General features: G+C 33.6%; 4 protein-coding genes across 12 annotated transcripts in view; 1 reads left to right on the forward strand and 3 right to left on the reverse strand.

Annotated features, from left to right (window-relative positions):
• The window catches only part of LOC106174392 (uncharacterized), a 28,341-nt gene extending 26,842 nt beyond the window's left edge, over positions 1–1,499 (reverse strand). For 4 of the 7 annotated variants that reach the window (XM_087007215.1, XM_087007216.1, XM_087007214.1 and 1 more), the window contains exon 1: positions 1,322–1,499. The gene's annotated coding sequence lies outside the window, so the exon portion shown is untranslated. Of the gene's footprint in view, positions 1–997; positions 1,147–1,217; positions 1,238–1,321 lie in introns of those variants that run through there. The other 3 variants (XM_087007213.1, XM_087007211.1, XM_087007210.1) reach the window with 3 other exon arrangements.
• Positions 1,500–3,307: 1,808 nt separating this feature from the next.
• LOC106162781 (poly [ADP-ribose] polymerase 1) lies at positions 3,308–19,093 on the reverse strand. Its single transcript, XM_087006766.1, has 26 exons — positions 18,942–19,093; positions 18,127–18,147; positions 17,608–17,731; positions 17,023–17,156; positions 16,584–16,723; positions 15,965–16,039; positions 15,490–15,574; positions 15,160–15,276; positions 14,665–14,867; positions 14,208–14,303; positions 13,538–13,686; positions 12,977–13,122; positions 12,682–12,763; positions 12,414–12,491; positions 8,782–8,914; positions 8,354–8,552; positions 7,929–8,057; positions 7,709–7,792; positions 7,354–7,476; positions 6,905–7,030; positions 6,579–6,677; positions 5,969–6,121; positions 5,406–5,533; positions 4,910–4,971; positions 4,493–4,610; positions 3,308–4,188 (listed from the first exon to the last, which is right to left on the reverse strand). The coding sequence occupies exons 1-26, from the start codon at positions 19,059–19,061 to the stop codon at positions 4,116–4,118; spliced, it is 2,997 nt and encodes a 998-aa protein (XP_086862892.1). The 5' UTR covers positions 19,062–19,093; the 3' UTR covers positions 3,308–4,115.
• Positions 19,094–19,114: 21 nt separating this feature from the next.
• On the forward strand, positions 19,115–22,033 carry LOC106162783 (YEATS domain-containing protein 4). Its single transcript, XM_013540199.2, has 7 exons — positions 19,115–19,270; positions 19,473–19,592; positions 20,118–20,184; positions 20,415–20,509; positions 20,705–20,797; positions 21,162–21,249; positions 21,576–22,033. Exons 1-7 carry the CDS (start codon positions 19,232–19,234, stop codon positions 21,755–21,757), a joined length of 684 nt encoding a protein of 227 aa, XP_013395653.1. The 5' UTR covers positions 19,115–19,231; the 3' UTR covers positions 21,758–22,033.
• A 479-nt stretch (positions 22,034–22,512) lies between these two features.
• LOC106174393 (DNA-dependent protein kinase catalytic subunit) overlaps positions 22,513–23,447 on the reverse strand; it is a 46,229-nt gene continuing 45,294 nt past the window's right edge. For all 3 annotated transcript variants that reach the window (XM_087006764.1, XM_087006762.1, XM_087006765.1), the window contains one exon: positions 22,513–23,173. In XM_087006764.1, coding sequence (XP_086862890.1) covers positions 22,972–23,173 — 202 coding nt within the window. In that variant the 3' untranslated portion in view covers positions 22,513–22,971. The remainder of the gene's footprint in view (positions 23,174–23,447) is intronic.

The following is a 23,447-nucleotide window of genomic DNA, read 5'->3' on the forward strand; positions in this document are numbered from 1 at the left end:
ATTTCTGTCAGATAATGCATTAGTAGGCCTAATGTAAATTATCCGAGTATTGCGTAAAAACGATCTATAGTAGAATAATAAATTGCTGAAAGGATTAATATGTGTACTCTCGTTTTAAACAGTGCATTTTATGTACTGAGTAGTATACCAACCATTTTGAGCAATAGTGTACCTGTAATGGATCTGTCGGTATTTGGATCTAAAAATACGTGGATCTATAGGTATGCGGATTTAAAGGACGTGGGTTTATGTGGACGTCGTATCTCTAGGAACGCAAATTTACGGGACGGTGGTCAAAAATCGGATCTATCGGTATTTAAATCTAAAAAGACGTTTTTTCAGTTTTCCCTTTATGTATCTATCGGTAACGGGAGTATAGGGACGTGTAATATTTTGGGACTAAATTTTATCCGTACGTACCCGCTACAACAGCGAAGGGGTTTTGACTCACTTTTGTATTAGGTTGTATCACTCTGCATGTTATATAGACATGTGCAGCTCGAGCCTCACTAAATTCAAGGGGGCTTCAATTTTACTAAGACTGCCTAGACTCGAAATCAGGACATTGATCTACATACTAGTATATGTTTTTATGTCCTGTCAAAGACATGACCTGATGATTCGATCAATGATTCAAACCCTCAATCGAACATGCATGTACAACACTGTACCCTACATGGGATTAAAAATGAATTTTCCTCAGGAAAAAATTATCTTACTTAAGAATTATTCATCACATCATTCCATTTTTAATTTGATAATTTAATTCTATAAAACTATAACCATTCATTAATTTGAACCCCATCTACATTTCAGAAGGAATTATTGACATCAGACACTTTTATTTACGGGGTTTCATTGCTTTAAGATCTGAATTGAGAAAGATAGTTCCCTTTTGCACGATATCCAGACAAGGAAAAATGACTCAGGGATTTTTTTCCAAGCTCGTACAAATTATATACCTTTAAACGTCTCGCTGATAAATACCAAAACACACCTATTAGATCTATATACCGATACATTGGAAACGTCAGTGAAGACGTTAAAGCCGTTTCCAAAATTTATTCTTCTCCTTCTTCTATTCTGAAAATTAACTCTAAGACTGAACTCCTGGCTGTCGGAAATCAGCCCTTTTCAAAGCGGAAGACCTAGCCGCAGCCCCAAATCTTGGTAAGAATTTTGTAATTTTGTCCATTGCTCAAATGCCCCACACTTACCACAAGAGAACAAAACTGAGAAAGTTTACAGTACAGTACGTTTAGTAAGTGTAAAAACTTCTAGGACACTGTTTCAGTTCCTTTCAACGTTCACCATTACTTACCTTTTCTGAAGACTATTTCCGTTGCGGATACACTCACTTGTATCTACCCGTGTACAAGAATGTTTACAACCTGTCGAACTGTTGACCCCCAGGTGTTGTGGTTGCACGCAGTGAGCCGGTGTCGCGGTCTCAGATGTCGCGGTCTCAGACTGTCTTCGTGCTCAGCAGGTCGACTCTGTAGACACAACATTGGGGGAGGGGGTGTACGGGTGTGTGTGTGTGTGGGGGGGGGGGGGGGTAAAATACACCGTCAGTACACAACCAAGTTTTTACCAAAAACGACTGAAAGGGGATTTAATGCTCACAGTGAATTGAATTTGGTCTGTACCTTTGTTTCACAAAGGCTTATTTAGTACACGATAGTCTTGTGCATCATGCTGGTAGTTTTTAGAATTCATATGTGCTATAATAATTTTATAATACTCCCCATCCGTCAAGCCTTACGAGAATTCCCATAAGAATTCCTATAAGATCTCCCATAAGATTCTTAATGATTTCCCATGTTTATAATCTTTATTGCAGTTTAATAACGTTTACGAATGTTATGAGACAACTATTGGCCTCATATGCTAGCACAGTATACATAACTGAGAGAATGTCGTTCAAAAAATATCTTGCAAGTTAATTTTTTTTACGTATGGATTAAAATAGTTACATGCAGAGTTTGCTCAAAAAGATCTTTATTTTGTCTATATTAAGACTACATTGTACCCTCCCTCCCATTTTGCAAAGAGTTCATGATAATTTGAAAAAAGTTTAAATTTATAGATAATTTAAATCTAGACAACGCAAACAAAATGTTATTTGGATGAGAAGTACCCTCTACCAGGGCGAGTGATAGATTTTTTACAGATATTAAATCTATCACTCACCCTGGTAGAGGGTAGATGAGAAGTAGCTTATATTAATTTATTTTGTTTCACTTTCATGTTTTATCTGACAGAAAATTCAACTTTTCATTTGAAAAAAAAATCTAATTTATTCTAAATAAGGGGACGATGTACTCATTAGGCAATAGACTTACCTGTGTATCAGATGAAAGATAATTTTTCAAGTAATATTGATGAGGGGGAGTAACGATGCAGGGAAATAACTATGCAGGGGATTACTGGCGTGGAGGCGTATCGAACCAGATAAAATTAAAATTTACTAGCTAGAGGGGGAGTAAAGGTGTAGGGACATAGAGAAATGTAACCTTAGCAGTGTGGAGGCCATATAGTGCTTGAAAGGAAACTTCCATATGAACATGAACTTAATAATGTTTTCTCCATGTCCTGCAGTGCATTCATTGATGTGTGATCTGTCAAGGCAATCCAAAGGAGGGTTTATAAGTATATGCTCCATCAAGGCATGGGCTTTCCACTGGTGCACTGGATACTCAGAGGGTCCATGGGAGAGGCTTATGCCAGCACACAATGTTCAGTAAATTGCTATGATGATTATGTCAAATTTCTCCACTAGGTGCAAGAAATCAACTGAAGAATGTTCTGAGTATCGAAGTGCTCTACTTTCAGTTAGAGCTTGTTCACATATTAGGCAGAAAAGCCACAATAGTGCAATGATTAACACTCCTCTATTTGGACCATCTTGGTCCCAGTGAGCTGAGAGACAGGTAACTTGAGAGATTCAGACATAATAGTTGGGGAATTTATCAAAGCAAATAAGGAGAATAAAAAGCAAAATTATAGCCACTCAAATGATTTGTGAACATATTCTTTCAGATACTGAGACAGATTCACATGTTAATATTATTTTAAAGGAATAGAGTCTGATTTTTATATTGTCAACACTGCTTGTCAGGTGGAATGCTTGGATGCATGTTATCAGATTACTTATCTTATTATGATGCACAACCTAATCATTACTCGTAAATCGAAAGGGTTACAGCACTCATTGTAAAACAGGGCTAGAGTTTGTGTGTTTTTTTTTTTCAAACCTCCCTCATAGTGCAGTGAATGTTTGTCTCTTGGAATCTGACCCATAAACCTTGGTTACTACAATTTTATTTTGACTCAATTGACAGTGTCAAGCAAATGACACGCAGTAACCTAGAGCATACACCTGTACTACTGGCCTATTGCATGAAAATCTAGTTTACAGTGCAACTACCCTGGGTTTCAGAGGACGTTGGAAACTCTTGCTGTTTTGCTGTTAGCAGAGAGGGGTGGGGGGGTGGGGGGCTCCAGCGTCCTCTGCAACCCAGGGTGCATTGAAACTGAAAAGGATAAAAAAGAAGAATAGTTTTTCTGTACACTAATATTATTCATATCCATGAAATAAAATAATGAAACTCAAAGAAAAATATTTTCTGAAAATCTAATGGACTTTCAAAGCATGCATAAAAATATCAAATCTGCATCATTAAGGAATGAGGTAAACTAACAAGCCTTTAAAGACTAAGAGTTTTTAAGTAAAGTACTAAATTTGTCAACAATTCTGACAAAAAGCACAAGTTGTCACCATATCTAAAGGAACAAATGTTAATCTTTTGCTGGAGGTGATATGTAGAACTACGTATACCTCATCATCAAAGACAGACAAATTGGAATAAAAGGAGTTACACTATACGTCAGAACTGGTATAGTGACTATAACATCTTTTCTCATCTACCTGAAGCAATTTTGGTTGTTGTTAATAATCAAAAGGTGTAAATTTAATTTGTTCTGGATTATCATAAAAAACACAATGCATAAAGAACTAGTAAGTACGCAAACTGCATTTAACTTCACATCAAGAAAAGTTCACATCTCAGTTTTGAAATTCAGCTCCTTTTAAATCTAGGTGCGAGATGTCTTCACCACTTGTACTTGAAGTTCATCTTCAGTAGGTACTTGATGTTGACCTGAGCCACGTCATATACAATGAATCTGATTGTAAATGAAGGAAAACTTTAAAAGAATCGTCCTAAAGTCACTACAATGCAAATGTCACACAGGAACTTTAAAATAATACTATAGGCAAAATTGGAAATTGTAAGCAAGCATTTTGAAACATTTTTTCATTGTGCATATATCATAATAATCTAGTTATTGGCAGTATATAATTATGATTTTGTTAAATGTAGAATAAATGAATACATAAATAAATCTTCATGAAACATTAATTTTCATCAAATGATTTTTATACTGAAAATTATATTTCATACATGTGCCCTTAATGTAAAAAGGATACTCGTTATAGAGAAGGCTGGTTTGGCCAATAGGTGCCGATATACCCTTCCCCTTGGGGATAATAACGTCCTCCGGTGTCTTATAGTCATCTTTAGGATCAGGCATTGTCATACCAAGGCCTGGGATAAAAGATTACATAGTAACTTTATAAATAACCTATTTTGATTTTTATAATGGTAACGACTTTATGGTATATTCTGTGTCAGCATTAATTTCAAAACTAAAATTTAAAATAATTTCAAATTTTTCATAAGAATTAAAGATTCAACCTTTGCTTTAAGTGTAAGATCCCTTCCAAAAAACAAATTATAAGTGAGAACATTTCACAGAAGTTATATTCCCAAGGCTAGTAAGAGTTAAATCTTAGACTACAAACTGAGAACTCCACTTAATAAGTGGCATATCATAGTTCCCTTACCCTTTGTGCTATGTTTGCCTTTTGGTAGTTTGGTTATGTATTCTGCTCCTCTGCACTCATGCCTGTCAAAAGATAATAGCTCAAACAGTAACGTCATGTTAATAACTGCAACACAAAAGGGAAGAAGCATTTGTTATAGAAAACAGCTTCTGTGACCCTAAGCTTCAGATCCAATGTGGGTCAACTTCTTCATTTTCAATTTTCCCAGTGTGTACAGTTTTCAGGTATCAGGTCAGAAACAAAGGCTATCTTAATACATTCCACAATAACACCATCTGCTTTATAAAAGACAAAGCAAATATTTATACATTTATATAAATGTACATGTAGGTATAGGGGACATTTAACAGTCCCTTTCTCTGCAACACAACTGCCATTTTGCTTGCGTATAGAAACAGTACCATACAACAGTATTAAATATTTTGTAAAATATTTTGTTTATTGAGAAATTATATTGATTGCCACCAACCAGTGGACATTCAGTGGGTTGACTTACATATTTCCTAGAGCGACTTCACACAATAGCAGGATGCCATGGGGCTCAGATTTGCTTGTTCTACAATAATTGGCACTCTTTGAGACCATGTCAGCAAAGTAAATACCCTTTCCAAACATGTAGCCAGTCTGAAACAACAACAACAAGCTTTTGTACAACTCAGAGGATGAACTGGACTGCAATGTGATGATTCATGATGGAAGCTAAGAACCATCTTTCTTTCTTTGATTCTGCATCAACAAAAATTTCCCAGGAGCAAAATTTGCAATACAGCCTAAAACAACATATTTTCTTTCAGAAGAAAAAAAATTTAAAAACACCAAACGGGGCTACATGAAATGCACTCAAAATTTTAAGGAAACTAAATTTACAACAATTTTTCTTTTTTTCTTACAACAAATTTTCAGATTTAAGTTTCCTTACAATTCCAAAAACACAAAAGGAAAAACTGTTACATCATGGTTTCCTGCAAGCTAAAAACAGTAATAAATAATAAATAAATATTTTATCATAATTAGCAGCCTCATAATAAATACATGTAGCACCAATAAAAATGAACTCACCACTGGTGCCTCTGGAGGGGCAATTCTCAAGCCTTGAGACAAAATACCAGCAAAATTGGTGACACGGGAGCCATGCCATAGCAACATCTTGTTGTGCAGGTCACGGAATGGTTTGTATCGGGCATACTCCCCCTCACGGGCAACCTTGAAAACCTAATTGAAAAAGAATAAAAAAGTTAGACAACTTAATTTTTCTGTCAATAATTACTAATAGATGGCACATACCCAAACACCTTGGAGTGGAAGTGGAAGTATGGTAGTGGAAGTATTTTTTTATGTGAAGGTGCAGCTATGTTTTGTGCTTGATTGGTGTCACATTAATCAAACAGGTAATCTTAAGAAAACCACGCCTGAAAGCCTATAATGATAAGAAAAGATTATATTATGAATGAATATGGTGAAACTGATGTTTTGCACTAAAAAAATTCATCTGAATCCATGCCTATAGAGTGTTTTGTACAAATTTTTTTTCCAAATAAATCTCATTACATACTAATACTAATACGAATGTTATCTGAACTGTGTGCTTAAAAAGCCTTTATTCATGTTGTGCATTAATCATAAACCTTGATTTACAATTGTATTCTATCTGGTAAGTTACTGAATATACCTCCATAACTTCCAAGTCATACATGTTGTGTGTTGCAGCATGGGTATTTTTGGTGTAATCCTGCAAAAGCTTGAACTCATCGCTTTCCTTCTCAACCACCTGGGGAAAAGATTCTTGAAATTTAGATCAATAAAGCACCGTTCAACCAAATATTTTTTAATTTATATCTAGAACTGACACTAGCATGCTTAATGAAGAAACTATTAATGTTTTTAAACAAAATAGACACCACTCAATTAACCCTTACATGTACAAATAAATGCAAATTTTCTTAAAAATGTAGCATGAATATGTGACATAAAAGATATACAGAAGTAAGAAATGACCTCCATTTTGCATTTGAGTTGCTCATAGTGTGCATCCACAGGGTCCTTGTCCTCGCTTGCTCCACTTTTCAGCAGGTTGTAAGCAACCTCAATCTCCAGCAAGTTATCCAACATTTCTATTTTTTTCTAGAGTCAGATTAAAAGTGGGTGAAAAAAAATTTATTTAATGAACAGAAATTATCATTACAGCTATGCTTATGCAGGTTCTCATCCCAACAGAAGCTTACAAGCAATTCATAGTATACAAGGCTTTAACTTTAGAAAAAAATCAAATAAATCTGAAAGTAGATTAAATCAGACAGCATCCCCTACAATCAAAGATTCCTCTTAATTATCACAGACAGGAATGTGATTGGGCCAATATATGATCCCCTGCTGAATCGGTGTATTATATAATGATGTGGACATAACTTATTACGAGTATTATGAAAAAAAAAAATTAAAATTACCTTGATAACTTCAGATGTGTCCAGAAGTGGTGGCTTTCGCATGCCAAAGTCATGTGGAATAAGTGTGTAAAACCTGTTTGATGCATCCAAAAACTGACCTGGAGTGCCATTATTTTCTGCCAACTAAAATTAAGTTGAAATTATGCACGTTTATCAGCACAGTGTCTTTATTTCTCAAAGACTGAAAAAATTTTCTTATTTGTTAGCATTAATCCATTTTAGTTAATAATTAGCACAGTGAAAAATTACAACAATTAAATTAAAATCAAAAGAGCAGAAACGTGTACCAAAAAAAAACAAAACAAACTAATATTGCATATTACTTTTTGCCACACTGAAAATTATTTTTTATTACCTGCTGTAGTTCAGTCAACACCTTGTAAGCTTGCTCAATTTGCTTTTTTGACAATTTCCCCAGAGGCATCTTTTTCAGATCAATCTGAAGAAGAACACAGCATATCAAAATTCACTATAATACAGCAGTCATGTTTATCAAATTCCATTATTTTACTTGACTCAACAAGTGCTGCCTTAAGGATCTTATGACCAAATTACACAAAAAAAAAACTTCTCACCTCAAACTCTAACATGGCTTTTTTCATGCTTTCAACATTAAAAATCATCTTGATCAAATCTTGGACTTCTTTGGGAAGTTTTGAACTTGTTCCTGCCCTTTTCTCAAATTCTTTAATTTCTTCTTCTTCCTGGAAAACCAAATCCATAAGATTTATGGATAATCCATTAAATGTAATTCACTACTGTAACATAAATGAATTTTTATCAAAACCATGAAGTTTACAGTCAGAATATTAAAACATTTACTAACCAACTCTCTCTTGAATAAATCAAAATTCCGATATTGAATGCTTGTTGACTTGTGAAAATCACTAATTACAATGACAAATACCATAACAATTTAAGATATAATGGAGTTTCGAAATCTAAGAATCGAAAGAAAAGAAAATTAAATTAAAGCAAATTAAATAAATCAAAATCTCACCTGTCCATAATCAATCTCAAGCGGATAAAATTTGTTAGGATATTTGACAAAGTTTTTCCGGTCTTCCCACATGTTACCAGTCTTATCTAGGTAAACTTCTTTAAACTTGCTGATGGCAGAGCTCTTGGAACCACAGACATCAAGTCTGTTTCCACCAATTGTAGTTCCCACTCTCCCCCATGCTTTGAACAGCCACCATCTTGAAGTTGATCAAAAACAAAATAACCCTAACATATAACAATCAACTTCACTTCATAATGGCCATTTCAATATTGTAAATTTGGAAATATCTACAGATGTCTTACTCAGTAAAATTATTTCTGGTTTAAGATAGCTTGGTCCTAAATGTTATTTCTGTATTATAATTATAATCACCCCATGGGCATAACTAAATAAAACATGCAGTAAACAACTTGATTAATATCAACCTGTTAGATGCATCTGATTCTAAAGCTTGAATTTTGTAGTAAGAGTTTGTGCCCCTGACGATGTCCACCAGACCCAGGACAGCATTGTAGATGTCACCCTTGTCTTCAACCACATGGGCAGTATCACCAAGTTCTAAAATAAACAAGGCAGCAAAGCTGTCAAATGTACAGACAAAAAACAGGAAATAACTATGCACAAAATAGGCTACTGTCAATTCTGATACAAAATTTTAATGATTGAATCTGACAAACTGCAATGATATGAGTTTATTTCCATTTTTGAAACTTTATTACACAATACACGATAACAAGTTTACCATCATTTTTACATAATCAACTAATAATGTTGTAAAATTGCAGGAAATGCCAAACAAACACTTTTACGTATCTTATTAATTAAATAATGAAACTGTTAACATGCCTAAGAAATGAATCTGAGGAAATGTGAAAAAACGGCATTTCTTTGAAATAATGGCCCGATTAAGCTGATTTTTGAACTCAACCTGCGTTTTAGCAGGAATGACCACTCCTGTGAGTTTCATGACAATTGGCCCATCTGTTTTTCTTATATTGTATTTACTGTGTTGCATATATGCTGAAAAGTGAAGAAAAAAGCATAACTACTAAAACAGTGGCCCGATCATGCCGATTTTCGAACCTGACCTGCATTATAATAAGATCGATTACTCCTGTGAGTTTCATGACAACAGGCCTATCAGTTTTCCTTGAAATGTGTTTACAGTGTTGCATATATGCTGAAAAGTTAAAAAACAGCATAACTTCCCTTAAAATGGCCCGATCATGCTGATTTTCGAACTTGACCTGCGTTTTATGAATATTCATCAGCTCTGTAAACATACAGCCAAAAAGTAAAACTGCCTTCCACTTATGTTTACAATGAAAGTGCACGGCGCCAGCGCCGGCGACAGTGACGGCGGCGACGGCAGATACAGGTGATGGCAATATGTACAGACGCATCTGTACATATTTACTGTACTGTTTGAGAACAGTAAGTGACATTGTTTTTCTTAAATGGTCATCATGGGAGCAGTGCCCAAAATAGTTTTTTTTTCAAATTTTGATGCAATATTACATAATGTTTAACAGCATAATGACCATCAATTTTAATAATAAAATATTAGTATCATGGATATTCAGAAAATGTGACTAGCAAAGGTCTTCAGGCCCATATGGAACAACTTGAAAATGCCAAAATGTAAACAAGACAGCACTGTTCTGAAATGTTTTTTTTTTCCATTTTTAACAATTTTTTTAAAATAAACCAAAATTAACAGGTTATTGCCATCTTTATATGATCAACTAAGAAAATTGATGAGATGGGAAAAATATAAATACAACAGTGTTAAATGTCCAATTTCCTCCATTCTGAGATTCTAAACATAGTGAATGATTGCATCTGACAAACTGCAATGATATGAGTTTATTTCCATTTTTGAAACTTTATTACACAATACATGATAACAAGTTTACCATCATTTTTATATAATCAACTAATAATGTTGTAAAGATACAGGAAATGTCAACCAAACACTTTAACATGTCTTATTAGTTAAATAATGAGACTGTTAACATGCCTAAGAATTGAATCTGAGGAAATGTGAAACAAGACAGCACTGTTCTGAAATGGGTTTATTTCCATTTTTAACACTTTTTTTAACATAAAACAAAATAAACAGTTTACTGCAATTTTTATATGATCAACTAAGAAAATTGATGAGATGGGGAAAATATCAATAGTGTTAAATGTCTAATTTCCTCCATTCTGAGATTCTGAACATAGTGAATGATTAAATCTGACAAACTGCAATGATAAAAAAAAACAAAAAATAAAATAAAACAAAATAAACATTTTACTGCCATTTTTTTATGACCAACTAAGAAAATTGATGAGATGAGAAAAGTATCAATAGGACAGTTTTAAATGTCCAATTTCCTCCATTCTGAGATTCTGAACATAGTGGATGATTGAATCTGACAAACTGCAATGATATAAGTTTATTTCCGTTTTTGACACTTGATTACACAATACACGATAACAAGTTTACCATCATTTTTACATAATCAACTAACAATGTTGTAAAGATGCAGGAAATGTCAAACAAACACTTTTACGTATCTTATTAGTTCAATAATGAGACTGTTAACATGCCTAAGAGTTGAATCTGAGGAAATGTGAAAAAACAGCATAACTTCTAAAATAATGCCCCGATTATGCTGATTTTCGAACTCAACCTGCATTTTAGTAAGATTGACCACGACTGTGAGTTTAATGACAATTGGCCAATTTGTTTTTCTTATATTGTGTTTACAGTGTTGCATATATGCTGAAAAATGAAAAAACAGCATAACTACTAAAACAGTGGCCCGATCATGCTGATTTTCGAACTTGACCTGCATTTTATGAATATTCATCAGCTATGTAAATATTAAGCCAAAAAGTAAAACTGCCCTCCACTTATCGTGTTTACAAGGAAAGTGCACGGCGACGGCATCGGCATCGGCGACGACAGACGCAGGTGATGACAATATGTACAGACACATCTGTGTCTGTACATAAAAATGTGACTAGCAAAGGTCTTCAGGCCCATGGAACTTCAAAGTCACATCTTGAAAATGCCAAAATGTAAACAAGACAGCACTCTTCTGAAATGGGTTTATTTCCGTTTTTAACACTTTTTTAACATAAAACAAAATAAACATTTTACTGCCATTTTTTTATGACCAACTAAGAAAATTGATGAGATGAGAAAAGTATCAATAGGACAGTTTTAAATGTCCAATTTCCTCCATTCTGAGATTCTGAACATAGTGGATGATTGAATCTGACAAACTGCAATGATATAAGTTTATTTCCGTTTTTGACACTTGATTACACAATACATGATAACAAGTTTACCATCATTTTTATATAATCAACTAACAATGTTGTAAAGATGCAGGAAATGTCAAACAAACACTTTTACGTATCTTATTACTTATTACTTATTACTTATAATAAGGAAATGTGAAAAAACAGCATAACTTCTAAAATAATGCCTCGATTATGCTGATTTTCGAACTCAACCTGCGTTTTAGTAAGACTGACCATTCCTGTGAGTTTAATGACAATTGGGCTTTCTGTTTTTCTTATATTGTGTTTACAGTGTTGCATATATGCTGAACAATGACAAAACCGCATAACTACTAAAATAGTGGCCAGATCAAGCTGATTTTCGAACTTGACCTGCGTTTTAGTAAGATTGATTACTCCTGTGAGTTTCGTGACAACAAGCCTAACGGTTTTCCTTGAAATGTGTTTACAAGGTTGCATATATGCTGAAAAGTGAAAAAACAGCATAACTTCTACAATAATGGCATAACTTCTACGATCATGCTGATTTTCGAACTTGAGCTGCGTTTTATGAATATTCATCAGCTCTGTAAATACGGCGACGACAGACGCAGGTGATGGCAATATGTACAGACACGTCTGTGTCTGTACATAAAAAGGGCAAAGACAAATGATCACTGGAGGAGTTACACTATATCTTTCAATACACAGAACATATTTATTTAAAAAGTTATTGCAAGACTTCTTGATGGTACATAAAAGATCTGATGAAATTAATTACCAGTATCGGGATCTACTGCTGCTCCTCCTTTCACCATCATTTTCATCTTGTCTGGGACTTTCTTTGTGTACACAGAATCTGCAAGTGAATTTTTGTAAAGAATTTAATCCCTTTTTCAAACAAGTCAAAAATGTAAAAATGCTATCAATAATCAGTGGAATTGTCTAGCTGATACAGGAAAATTCAGTATAAGAGGTGTGCATGTGTGTGGGTGGATGTAAAAGCACAATTAAGTGTATGGGTGTATGTGAGTAACACAGATGCTTACCCTTTGTTTTATATTTTTCATAAGCACTCTTGCCTCCACTCTTCACTGGACCATCAACAACATCCCCAAGTCTTGCTGCTGGCTGAAATACACAACCAACATGTTTATGACCATATTTTGTCTAAATAAATAAATAAATAAATAAGTAAATGAAACTGGAATTGTGTTGGAAACAGACAAAATTTAAGAGGTCAAAGGTCGCTCTTTTATCCACCATTATACAGTACACAGTTGGACAATAATCACAGAAACTATATGACAATATAAATATCTTTCTTATATTAAAACTACTCACATCTGATCCCCAATCACAAATTGACTTTTCCTTGATCATCAGCACTGCTCCCCCTTTCTTAGCAGCCTCCAGGAAATCCTCAGAAACAACATGCACATCTGCAGATTTAGCTTCTTGAATTTTCTTGGAGTTTTTCTGCACTTCAGCTTGAAAAGGGAAAGAGAAAGTCCTGTTAGTGTTATGAGTCAGACTTACGACTTATTTTAAAAAAGATTTATCCATATATTCAAATAGGGAATTTAATTTTTATAAGTAGCAAAGAATAAAGTTTTAAGTAAAATTAAAAGCATATAAAGTTTAAGTAAAATTAAAAGCATAATGAAAAAAAATCAGCATTTTAAAATTTTAGTTAAAGTGTTATGTACTTTAAAATTCAATATATAGAAAAAACAGTGCATTTCAAGAATTTCTATCATTACACCAATGTTGTATAGACCTACTTAAAACAGAACTGGCTTTAAACCTCCATAGTATGAAATAATCCATAATAAAAACATAATTTCCAGGAATTTCACAGAAAATTTCTAAAAGTGAAAATCTTATTTTTCCTGTAAAAGATACCTTCACTACTGATGCAGGCAGCCACAGTTTTGTCTAACTTTGAGACTATCATCCCTCCCATGGCATTCACAGCTTTAGTTATGGCATCTTTAGACATCTTTGTGCGACCAATGATGACAAATTTCATGTTGTGGAGTGGCTTATCAGTCCTAAAAATCAATCAGATTAATATAAATTCATTAATAATAACAATGTTTATTTTTCAATATGTTTTGTTTACAATTGATGATTCAAATTGGGTAATTTTTTGGGTAAACAACTGCAAGTTCAAGTTGCTGGCTGTGCTAATTACCACCAGTCTTTCGCTTTTTGTGAAATTTGAGTGAGTTTCTAACTTCAGACAACCATGTTGTATTCCCTATTTGAAAATTCTCAAATGTTCACATTGACATAGAGTAATAATGACTGTATTATATTATGAAGCATTTTCATACTTACTCCATTCATTTTTCTTAATGAATTTATACTTAATGGTGTATTACAGAGATCAAGTTGGTATACTGGCAAATAATCAGAATTTTTGAAGAACACTTAAAAAGGTAAACTGGACAATTCAACCTTCAAACTGTCTTTAGAAGCTAAGATCTAAGGCTATCAACTTGAATAGCAGATTTATCTCCTGACTCAACAAAACCAAGTACTAGATATTTTACCAGGTCTAGTCTCTTACCCAAGAGCAACCCCTGATGAGCTGATAGGACCCTCTGTGGTGACCACGCTGACCTTTGGCCAGACTCTCTCTTTCTTCACATACTTGTACTTCTTACTGGAACAAGATTAACAGCATTTCAAATGTCAGTTAAAGTCTTCCATGCTTTAAAGATCCCCAGCATTGTGCTTCAAAAAATGTCCATAAAAAGAGGAATGAAATTTAGATAATTTATCACTAATTACAACTCACTTTGTATATTTCAGCTTCAGGAATAAATGGGTAGTGTTGGATAATCCACTGCCCATGTTAAAATGTCTTACAGTTCTATATGCATGAAAATTTGACAGACTGCAACTTAAGAGATGTTTTAGTATTTTAGGATGTATATAATGTTCTGTTTACAACCCTCTGGGTGGTTAATGTGGACTGGAAGGAGATTCATAACTTTAAAAATACCAAACACAAGGCAACTCACAGGAATTCTACATCATGGTACTCTGTTGGAATTTTGAAGGCTTTCCTGGCAGGGTTTTTGGTGACATACATACACTTGGTCCAAGCACTCAGGTTTCCTGTGCACTTGTAGCCATCACTGCTGTAAACCAACTGTCCTTCTTTACATTCTGGACAGTTCTTCAGAGCTCCAAATGCCATACAATCTGCTACATTGTCCAGAAGCTAAAAAATAGACAAAAATAAGAACAAATTTTAATTTTATTTAAGAATGAAAAATATTAAAAAAAAAAAAAAACAAATCAATAATTGAACTATGCCTTGTTCATGTTTTTGTTTAGTTTTGTCTATTTAATGTAGATATATATTTGCAACATCAAAAGGCACAAACAAACTTCATCAAAATTAAGTGACATATGCCAATATCAAATATTTAGAAAGAATACACATAAATATAACACAGTGAGGGAGGTAAAGAAATACTGGGTGAAGCAATTAATGTTATTCTCACACTTACCTTGCTCTCTCCAGAGGGAATCTGTTGATCATTATAATCTAAGAGTCCCTTTAAAGCCACATTGGAAACTGCCTTCTGTAAATTATCTCTTATCTTCCAGATCATTTCACTTTGTTCCTTGGAAAAAAATGTAAAACTTCAATATCTTTAAATAGTGAATAATCTACCCTCCATTGTTATCATAAAAAGAATATTTTCACAGAGTAAAAGCTGAGAGCAAGGGACTATATGGTAATATTTCCCCAAATCATCATTTCAGTGAGATTTATTTCGTGGATTATTTGGCTATCACAAAAAATGGCTTAGGTAGAATTTTGATAATAGACATACCTTCAATGCCTTTTCTTCTTCTGTTTCCTCTTTCTTTGCCTTTTTGTTTGGTACTTCCTTCTTCTTATCACCCTTCCGTTTCTTCCTATACATAAACAAACAATATAATCACAGATATCTTAATTACATGTAATTATACAAATTACAAGGAGCATATTTTATACATCTTATATCTGCAAAAGATGCCATTTTGCTTGGTGAAACACCACTGTCTCAATCCCTTAGTTTGGTCTTGATCATTTCACTCAATTTTCTATATAATAATGCCTTCTTTTTGACCTTCTCAGTGAGGGACAGTAAGTTAATGTCCAATTATATGTAATACTATTTTATGTATATACTTGATCTGGTTGAATAAGCATCATTATGACAATTCATCATCCTCATCATCATTATCATCACCATTGTTATAATTATTATTCAACCACAGGCAGAGTTATGTTGCTAATAATCAAAGAATAAACTTATAACCCACCCACTGCTCCCTGCTCCAAGTTTCTCTTTCACCATCTCCTTATCTTCTTTCTTCAAGCTTTTGTATCCAGGGATTCTAAAGAAATCCACCATAATTATTCAAATGAGACAAAAAAGCAATGCCATCCCTAGCAGCATATCACCATGCTTAGTGTGATGTCTCTTTCAGACTGCTTTAACAATATATACTAAAACACACATTGATAATTAGCCTTTAACAGAATGAAATGTGTAGTTATATCAACAAAATGAAGATGATGACACCTGTCAAAGAATCCAACACAGTGACTTTGCCAAGAAATTACCATCAAAAACAGACAAAAAGTTTTTTGTAAATCTTTGGGATCTTTCATATTTTAAGAAAATTTACCCCTACTTTTCAAAAAGGAGTAACTAATAACACCAATGTAAAAAAGCCCAATTTTTTCTAAATAGGATCCTAAGTTAGGCAGAACTCGACAATCTTTAGCAAAATTAACTTTGGCAAAATGCTAAACATATTCTAATTTTGTTAAGGCAAATATAAACTAAGACAATTACCCAAAATATGAGCTTAACTAAACAACACAAAGTTTGCAATGGAATTTGGAAACCAAGCTAGTGGAAACTTAGATGCCTACTTGTCTGGGTTCATGTCAGATGAAAACTGCAGCTCATCTCTGTTCTCAACAAAACAGTCCACATGATGCCATCTGTCCTGAGGCCCATACATCTTAGCACGTTCACTCTCATACTCCTTCATGGAGATCCTCACTGCATCCTGTTATTCAAAAAAAGGAAATAATAATAATAGAATGAATCATTAAATGCTGTTAAAAGTAAGAGCTACTTCAAGAAATTATTACAGAAAATACATGCGTCACCTGATAAACAGACCCTATAAAAATCCTAAATGAATCTGCAGGACTGGTATTTTTTTAAAAGAAAATGGAAAAGTAAAATTCTTAAAATATTTACGGTAAAATCCGAAAGGATAAACACCAAATCACAAGAAGTTTAGCATAGGGGTAAAAGTACTCTGCTTAAGTGATCCAAGATGCTGTCACACACTGTACAGACCTTCTCAATCTTTTCCTCACATCCGCGACACTTGCTCCTGTTTGACTTGGCATACTCCACACAAAAATCTTTATATGCAGCATCGTCCCCTGCAGTGCTGCCGCCTTTTGGGGCTGCATCACCACCACCACCACCTGCATGCAAACATTTAGTAATAATAATAATAATAATAATAATAATAATAATAATAATAATAATAAAGTTATAATAATAAAAATTCAAGTGTGAAAAGTGCTTATAAGTAACAGTTGGACGAACATAAATATTGAAGTTGATTAGGAAAGTGGATAAATATTGCACTCATAAAAGGTCATATTGTCATCAGTTTGAGGTTGTGTCTTGGTTGTGCTTATAGTTCAATAAAAAAATCATTCTGAAATTTTAGTCTCAAAGGAAAATAAAAAACAGTAAAAGGCAGATTTAAGCACGGTTTAATCTGAATGCCCTTCTGTTATCAAATAAAGACAAATCAGTCTCAGTCTATTTTAATCTGGATCTTTACATAAGAACACATCCACACCAGCCACACACAATAATCTATCTAAATCTCTATACATTTCTATATTATGGCAATCACGTGGTTACCTTCTATGTGGTCTTTGATCTTCTTCTGATCATCCCATCTCAGTGCATCAAAACCATGTATATCATGGGCAGCAAGAACTTTGGCTTTTGTCCAAAAACACTTGTAGTGAAACCAGTTTGGAATCTAGAAATATGTGTAGGATACTTGAATGCTTTGTGATTTAATCATATTATATAAATATAAATCAAATGACAACTCCACCATGTAATTGTACAAAAAAAAGTCATTTTTCATTTTCTTTATCAACAGTAAATTTAAAACCTTTACTAGTATGCATCTGATAACATGTTTAATTTTATGTTATGTTAGGTTATTTCTTTATTTATTACAACATCATTTGGAAAAGCCTTTCTTATGAGGTATATGGATGTGTATTTGCAACTTTTAGAAGTATTCAGCTGTGAAGATTTCACAAAAAATATTAATGCTAAAATTACTTAGAGTGCATTTCTAAGGTGTCATAAAAAAGATTAAGTTGTTTCTAATATTAAAAGAGGTCTTTTATTAACAATATTTACCTTTCCATCAAAATGTGGAGACTGAAATAAAAAAAAAACAATTTGTAAAATTATATGCCTTGTACCCCATAAGTTACAGAGTAAATCATTTTACCCCATTACTTTACCTGTACAATGTACTAGCAATTACAAAAAAAAGCAAATTTTATTTACTTATTTTTTTAATATTTAAAATATTTCACAGTCAATGTATCAATTATTTAAGACAAAGTAGTGAAATAAGATTTCTCCTTGGGCTCCATAAAGAAATCATTTTTAATATATAAATTCATCTATATTTTGTCGCATACTCTGAAAGTGCTCTCAAATACTGTTGACTGCTAAATCGTACATCTTCATGAAAATTACAATAGCTATTTAAATAAGTCAAATGCAAACACCAATTAAATAACAACAAAAACGTTAGCGTTTTTTGTAAATTATCAACATTAAATAAATCTTAACTTTCAACGTGTTTCAATATATATAAAATAATTAAAATAATTTTAAAATGCATCATCTCTCTCTCTCTCTCTCCCCTCCTCCCCCTTGCTCATTTCGCCGGTTTCGTTCCCTGATCCCCTGTATCTACTGACCCAAGTGCCCAACCTGAAACCAGCCAAGCTACCTGAACCAAATGTGGAAACAATATTTATGACGTGACCAGGCGATCAAAATGCAATGGGACACTCTAAGCGCCTCAGATTTTGAAAGCCCAGCAAGTGACATCAGTAACCTATTTCCGGTCTGGTTTCGAATGTGACAGTGTAAACATGCCTGAACACAATGCTAGCGAAGTGGTTTTTACCATGAACAACTTTTCTATTTAATCTTACCTGAACCATTACTGCCAATCGCAGAGTGTCTTTGGAAATGAGTTCTTTGCATTTTTTGCATGATGCACGATTACTTTTTGCATATTCGGCTTTAAATGGGAGGTCGTGGTGGTCTGCCATGCTTCCCGGCCTGGTAATGCCTCAACGTAAACGACGTCAAATAGAGTAAACAATCAATGGCTGCCTCGCTTTCGATAATGCTTTCGATTTGAACACGAGACCACCACATTGACTTTATGGTTTATGCCTCATGTTGCCGCCACGATGGTTGAACTTTGAAGGTTGGAAGCATGGCTGACTTTACTGCGGATCCTGGCGGGAGAGTGAAGGTATTTTGAAATATAAACATTTCATGAACACCTATTACATTCTGTGGACATTACAGGAAAATTTTAATTACATTCTGATTTATAGAGGGTGTTATAAATTTATTTAATTTGGTCATTAACTGGCGAAAATATTAAAACCACTGAAACAATGTATATATATATATTAGTGTAGACTACTCAGTAAGTATTTTGTATTGAAAAGGGGATTACCACTGTGAAGCCAATAGTTTACGGCAATGTGGCGAGATATTTTGGAAAGAAACGTGACGAGGATGGACACACTCATCAGTGGACTGTGTATGTGAAGCCTTACAGGAACGAGGTAAGACATTTCCTCTGGGTCTGTTTGATGCAGGAAGAACTATGGGAAACTTGCACAGGGGCCTTCTCCGGAATAGAACTGTAGACCAAAAGATAAACTATCAATCCAAATTTTAGTTTATTTCTTTAGTTGTCTGCAGTGCCTACAGACTTTGAGCTGCATGTTTAATATTTGCATTTTTTCAAGAAATTTTTTAGCCAGCAAATTGTTATCAATGATTTTAATGATAACATTCAATTTGTAATGATGATATTTGTTTATTAATAATGTCTTAAAAGATATTCTGTTGTCTTTTAGTTTTGTATTTTCTTTAGAGACAATATGTTAGCCAAAAATTATTTTACTATTACATTTATTATAAATCAGTTGTACACTATTTGCTCTGTGTAATCTCTTATGAAACATACTTAATACTTGGTTTGTGAAAATAATGCATTCGGTTTATAAAAAGAAAAATCTGGCTTGTAAAGAGAGATCGGATAGATTACTTTTAAAGAAGATTTAATAATTTTCCTTTTATATCAGGATATGTCCACATATGTGAAGAAAATTCATTTCAAACTACATGAAAGCTATGCCAATCAAAATAGAGGTAAGGGTTTTAGTCCCCTTTGCTTGGTACCTCTCTCTCTAACACTCCCCCCCCCCCCCCCCCAACACACACACACACACACACACACACACACACACACACACACTATTAACACAATATAGAATTGATTTTAATATTTTATTGTAGGAAGTGAACATGCTCACACACACACCATTGTTTGTTGATGAAGTGTATACAATATATTACTTATAAAAGCATATTTATTCCAGTTGTTTCCAAACCTCCATATGAAGTTACAGAGACTGGATGGGGAGAATTTGAAATAATTATCAAAATATTTTTTCATGATCCAAATGAAAGACCAGTAAGTGTGGATTATTAAAAGTTTGAAAAAATGATAACTGAATAAAATGCAGGAAGATGAAGTTGAGACTAATTGCATGTTTTATTTAATCAATTATTATTATTACTTTGCCATTTGCAAATTAAATAAAAAATGAAATAAAATCTCTTCCTTTTTATGACATTGATTACTTATTCAGGCCTTATCTCTCTTCAGGTGACACTTTATCATTTGCTAAAATTATTTCAAAGTGAAACTGACATCATGCTTGGTAAAAAGAACTTGGTATCAGAGTATTATGATGAACTGGTAAGTCATGAATTCTTTTTTCAAATTTATCAATACTATTCGATTTGACTGAAAACAATACTTTCAGTAAAGTATTGACAAACTATTGAGTACTGATGTACACAGAGTACTGAAGATTGTCTTCCCATCAATGACATGGTGTTAGGCATTACCCTCCGCCTTTAAACCCGATTGCCTGTAACATAAAGTTAAATTGTGCTAAGCCTTGGTTGAAAACAGTTTAACAAAACTTGTCACAACTGTTTTAATCACCATGTTCTTAGACTGAGATGCAAGCAGGGGGTGGGGGGGGGAGGTGATTGGCAGTGATTTAGTCATATTGGAAATGTAGCACTAAACAGAGACGCGTTTCATTCCATTTCAGATATTCCAGGACCCGTCTGCCATGATGCAGCAACTACTGACGAGCTCCAGGCCTCTGACACTTGGGCCACATAAACATGAAACAGATTGTAAGTGTGTTTACACATATTGAAAGATATCTTTATGCAGAATGAAATTCAGTGAAGTAGCATGTTAACAAGGCTTTGAGATTATAAAATTATTTTCAAAAATCAAAAATACGTAACATATAAAGTTTTTAAAAATTTAAAAATGCATTGTTTTTCTTGTGGAAATTTGAGAACATTCAGATTTCAGACTGCTGTGAAATTTTATCAAGGCATAATCCCATTTTTGCTGTCAAGTAATTGTTTTATTCAATGTGATGTCTAGAGATACAGTAAACTGCCAACAACATACTAAGTTTAATTTTTCTTTTCAATAATTTATATTTCAGTTGAAGAGAAAAAAGAAAAAACTTTAAATTCTGTCATAGCAGCCAAGAACAAAATTAGATATGAAATATCTGAGCTGAATGAAAGACTAAAGCACAGTAAAGAGTCTATTCAGAAATTTAAAGACGAGATTGCAAAACTAGAAAGTCAAGATGAAGAAATTGTTGCTAAAATGGAAATGTAGCTTGATCCTGGGCTGCAAAATTCAGTGCTTTCAAAATCTCAATAGGGCATTGAAATGTAATCATATTTGAACACCAAAATGATAATGAACTGTGCATCAGGAAGGTTTGAAATTTGAAATATGAAAAATAACTGTAGCTGAAAGTTTTTACCCCAGTGGTTTGCACGGACTGTTAAGCAGCTTCAAGTTGTATATATTTGACTGCCAATTGAATACCACTAACTGTGGAAGGCATCCTATATGTATATATCTGTAATAAAAATGTAATAAAACTTTTTTTAAGCTTTTCACATTATTTAAGATAAAGTGAGACTAGAACTGCAAACTTCGTGTTATAAGTTGTGGTTTCACAATGTTTATTTGAAGATCAGTTAGCTGAAAATTATTGCAACTTTAAAGAAATATTATTGTAGTAAATTTTTTGAAATAATTTAAGCTTGAAACCCTCACTGATTAGAGCAATTTTGAAATTTGATTTGTGTGATCCACTTAGTGGTCATTCTGATTATTATTTGAGAATATCCAAGGGTTCTTTAATTGTGAGGTTTGGTTTACTTCATTTTATTGTGTTAAAATCCTCAGGACGTCAAGTTTTCATGCAACAAACCATGGCATGTTAAGTTTGTCAGTTTTGGCAGAGGGCCTGCACACTATGCTTTCTCTGAAGCCTCCTAAGTATGTGACTAAACAAGTGTTTTCACTCTATGAAATATCCAACTGGAAGTAGCAAAAAGTAAATACAAAGTTGAGCAAAGTGATTTATAAGAATCTTGATTTTATTTAATTCTGCAGCAGTGCCTGCCTGCACATTTCTCAATCTGCAGAACATTGTAATTGAGTCATCATATGGATACAACCAGTATCCAATTAAAACAAAAGTATAACAGTTGTGCACTGAAACAAATGTAAAGGTATGAATATTCACTGACTTGGGGGGCTTTTTTCTGACCCCACTGCATCCATTTGATACTTTCTGACATGTCTTGAGATGCTTTTTGTTTGTTTTGAAATAAAGTAAGTCTGGTTACATGTTGCAAGTCCACTTTTCAAAAGTTAATCAAGACTTCATGCAGCAGGTTTCTCCCTCTTTAGGTAAAATTGAAAATCACAAAAAAGACTGCAGACAAAGTTGAAGAATTTCTTTGTCTTAAGCTGTAGAATGCATACATGTCAGGCGTGCCAGCATTGCAGTATTATATTTTGGGACATTTATATCAGACCCAGGGTTCCCAGCCTGCATAAGCTCTGCCTAATATATTAGGGTCTGTTGCCTGGTCTATGAGACAAGCCACTTGCTGCTCTGGAGTAAGATCCATTTCTGCAAACTTGGTTCTTGTGTTGTCTTGTCCTTGTGTTATTGCAATAAATGCCTGATAAGTCTTCCCTCTCTTCTTGTGACCTAGTTCCAGTTCATCCCTTGAAATAAAAGAAGGGAAAAATCTGGGCAAAAACAAAAAAATGCTACTTTTCTTAAAATTAATCAGTAATATCTGAACCAGTACCACAGATTTTGTAACTATGGAAAATGTTTGGTGATTCTCATTTTATAAATTGGTTTAAAAAAAAAAATGAAAAATATGGAGTGATCCTCAGTGAAGGATATTCAAGTTACAAAATTTTAAAGACAGTATTCAATGGAAACAGAAAGTTGTGTAGAGTTGAAATTGGGAGCCAAGGTGGCTGGTCATAA

The sequence above is a fragment of the Lingula anatina genome, chromosome 2 (genome assembly GCF_051362555.1).
Source record: "Lingula anatina isolate TDL-2025a chromosome 2, LinAna3.0, whole genome shotgun sequence".
NCBI lineage: Eukaryota > Metazoa > Brachiopoda > Lingulata > Lingulida > Lingulidae > Lingula > Lingula anatina.